The 3,594-nt window shown below is 43.9% G+C and overlaps 1 protein-coding gene across 1 annotated transcript; it reads right to left on the bottom strand.

The window, feature by feature from the left end:
• Positions 1–812: 812 nt before the first annotated feature.
• On the bottom strand, positions 813–2,560 carry LOC138887808 (uncharacterized). Its single transcript, XM_070169596.1, has 3 exons — positions 2,246–2,560; positions 1,705–2,104; positions 813–1,195 (listed from the first exon to the last, which is right to left on the bottom strand). The coding sequence occupies exons 1-3, from the start codon at positions 2,558–2,560 to the stop codon at positions 813–815; spliced, it is 1,098 nt and encodes a 365-aa protein (XP_070025697.1).
• Between the last annotated feature and the right edge of the window lie 1,034 nt (positions 2,561–3,594).

Here is a 3,594-nt window from a genome sequence, read left to right as displayed (position 1 = left end):
ATTTACGATGAGAACGAGTTAAACCCGTGATATATCACCTACCATTTCCATGTCGGGATTTCTATAGTCATTAGCCCTCTGGGCTTCTGGTGCTCTATTTTCACCTACTGGCAACTAGGGCATTGAGAGACATACTCAGCAATGTTCTTTTTCGTATTGTTCCACCAATACACATCCTTAATGTCATGATACATCTTTGTCGACCTAGGGTAAATAGAATACCATGAATTATGTGCCTCTGACATAATCCTGTATCGTAGTCCTACTATATCTGGAACACACAAACGACCCCTGTATCTGAGAACCCCATCTCCTTTGAGTTCTAACAACGATTTCTTCTGTTGTGGAACCCGCTCTCTCAACTTGACTAACTCTGGATCCTCGTACTGCCTCTCCTTTACTTTAGCTATGAGAGATGATTTTGCAGTATTTTGGAGTACAACTCCTCCATTGCCAGAGTCTACTAACCGAACCCCCAAATAAGCCAATTGATGAATCTCTCTGATTAATTGTCTTTTCTCGGCCTCTACATGTGCTAAGCTACCCATAGATCGACGACTTAAGGCATCTGCTACAACATTAGCTTTCACTGGATGGTAGAGAATGCTAACATCGTAATCTTTCAATAACTCAAGCCATCACCTTTGTTTCAAATTCAACTCTTTTTGCTTGAAGATATATTGTAGGCTTTTATGATCTGTGAACACAGCAACATGAACACCATATTAATAATGCCGCCATATCTTAAGTGCATGGACAACCGCAACTAATTCGAGGTCGTGGGTTGGATAATTCCGCTCATGCTTCTTTAACTATCGTGAATCATACACAATTACTTTCCCATATTGCATCAAGACACATCCTAACCTGACACTTGAGGCATCACAATACATGGCATAACCATCTAGACCTTCTGGAAGTGCTAGAACCGGCACTGAGGTCAACCTGTTCTTAAGCTCTTGGAAACTCTGCTCATAGGCCTCTGTCCACTGAAACTTAGTTGCCTTCTGTGTCAGCTTTGTTAATGGTGCTGAAAGAGAAGAAAAACCCTCTACGAAACTCCGATAATATCCTGCTAAGCCTAGAAAGCTACGGATTTCTGTCGGAGTGGTAGGTCTAGGCCAGGATTTCACAGCCTCAATATTCTGAGTGTTTACCTTTATACCTTTGTCGGATACAATGTGCCCCAAGAATGCTACGGACTTCAACCAGAACTCACACTTAGAAAACGTAGCATACAATTTATTATCACGGAGGGTTTAGAGTACCGCTCATAGGTGATCCACATGCTCATCCTCTGAACATGAATAAACTAGAATACATCAATAAAGACTATCACGAATATATCCAAATATGGCCGGAATAAGCTATTCATCAAGTCCATAAATATGGAAGGTGCATTTGTCAACCCGAAAGACATGATAAGGAACTCGAAGTGGCCATATCGGGTCCTGAAGGTTGTCTTGGGAATATCTTTCTCCCGAACTCTGACCTGGTGGTACCCTGACCTCAAATCTATTTTTGAAAAGCCTCTAGCTCCCTGCAACTGATCAAACAAGTCGTCTATCCTTGGAAGTGGATATTTATTCTTAATAGTTACCTTGTTCAGTTGACTATAATCGATATACATCCTCAGCGAGTCGTCTTTCTTCCATACAAATAATACCGATGCACCCTACGGTAAGGTACTAGGTCTGATGAAACCTTTCTCCAGTAAATCTTTTAACTGCTCCTTCAACTCCTTCAATTCGGCAGGTGCCATTCTATACAGAGGGATGGATATTGGTTGCGTTCTCGGAAGCAAATCGATGCAAAAATCAATCTCTCGCTCTGGAGGAATACCTGGAAGTTCATCTAGAAATATAGCCATGTACTCCTTTAGTACTAGAATAGACTGAAGTGTAGGTATCTCAACATCTGCATCTTTAACTCGCACAATATGATAAATGCACCCTTTTGCGATCATTTTCCTCGCCTTTAGATAAGAAATAAACCTGCCTCTAGGTGTTGCTGTATTACCTACCCATTCAAGGACTGGCTCACCCAGAAAATGAAATCTATCTGTCTTTACTCGATAATCAACTATGGCATAACAAGCTGCCAACTAGTCCATGCCCATGATAGCATCGAAATCCAACATCTCTAGTTCAACTAGGTCGGCTAAGGTCTGACGACCATAAACTGATACCGTACAACCTCGGTAAATGCATCTAGCGATAATCTATTCTCCGATCGGTGTTGATACCGCAAAATGATCACTTAGTATTTCAGGCACTATACCAAACTTCTGCACGACAAATGGGGTAATACATGATAAAGTAGATCCTGGGTCTATCAAGGCATAAACATCGTGAGAACAAATGGTCAACATACCCGTCAGAATGTCTGGTGAGGACTCTTGGTCCTGTCGACCTGCTAGCGCATAGATACGATTCTGGTTACCACCTGAACTGGACCCTCTACCTCTGCCTCGACCTCTACTAGCCGAAGACTGAGACTCGTGCCCTGAAGGATGCACAAACATAGCTGATCCTATTATTGAATTTGCTGGTTGCGCCATATCCCCAGAATCTCTATTTAGGCAATCTCACATCATATTCCCTGGACGTACACATGTATAACAAGCATCGGAACCGGCTCGGTATTGGCCTAAGTGTCCTCGACTGTTGATAGCACACCGCGGCGGAAACGGCCATATCTATCTCGAACCTCATTGTCGCTGCAAACATAATGCCTGAGAGCTCTCACCTGGTCCTGACTGGGTATAACGGTCATACTTGTAACCCTATAGTTAAGGTGGCGGAGGTCTAGGTGGTCATTCAAAGTATTGGGGCCTGTAACTACTATGAGACTGCTCTTGAGACCTGGAAAATCTCATCGTCTTACGCTTCCCTAACTCAGTCATCTCCGTACTCTGCTGCCAACACCTACCCCTCTCTATTTTCTGGGCAAATGCCTGAATCCGCGAGATATCCATACTATCCTGTAATGCAGCAGTGGCATATGCCTCGATCAACTCTGGGGCCAACCCTTCTATAATCCTGTGGATTCTATCCCGCATAGTAGGAACTATGGATGGTTCATATTTGGCCAATTAATCAAAACGGAGACTATATTCTCGAACACTCATATTTCCCTGCTTGAGGGCTAGAAACTGATCGAGTCGGGCCTGTCGGATCTCTTGTGGTAAGTACTGGTCAAGGAAGGCATCTGAAAAATTCACCTAAATAGCAGGAGGTGCATCGCGTCCCCTGGACCTTTCCCATCCCTCATACCAAAGGATGGCTATATCTCGGAGTCGAAAAACTGCTAACTTGACTGCCTCTTTCTCCGTGGCATGCATAACCCGAAAGATCCTATGAAGCTGATATATGAAATCCTACGGGTCCTCCCTCTGATCTGTCCCCGTGAACTCTGGGGAATTCAAAGCAATAAACTCTCAGACCCTTGAACTCCTAGATCCCTCAGAAGGTCCTGCACTAGTAAATGCCCTAGCCTGTTGCTGGGTAGCTACCAACTGTGCCAACAAATGTACTGCACTCCTCAAGTCCTGATCTAATGGAAGTGGAGGGGGAACTGGATGTGCGGTCTCCC

Source organism: Nicotiana sylvestris, chromosome 3 (assembly GCF_000393655.2).
Source record: "Nicotiana sylvestris chromosome 3, ASM39365v2, whole genome shotgun sequence".
Lineage (NCBI taxonomy): Eukaryota > Viridiplantae > Streptophyta > Magnoliopsida > Solanales > Solanaceae > Nicotiana > Nicotiana sylvestris.
This window is presented reverse-complemented; position numbering and strand designations above follow the sequence as displayed.

Bases quoted from the DNA above. Each gene is read 5' to 3' on its own strand.
- LOC138887808 (XM_070169596.1), bottom strand. From the start codon at position 2,560: ATGGCGCAACCAGCAAATTCAATAATAGGATCAGCTATGTTTGTGCAT. The intron at 2,105-2,245 runs GTATCAACACCG...GGCATGGACTAG, and splicing joins TACTAAGTGATCATTTTGCG to TTGGCAGCTTGTTATGCCAT. The intron at 1,196-1,704 runs GTTTCATCAGAC...TGAAGTCCGTAG, and splicing joins AAAAGATTTACTGGAGAAAG to CATTCTTGGGGCACATTGTA.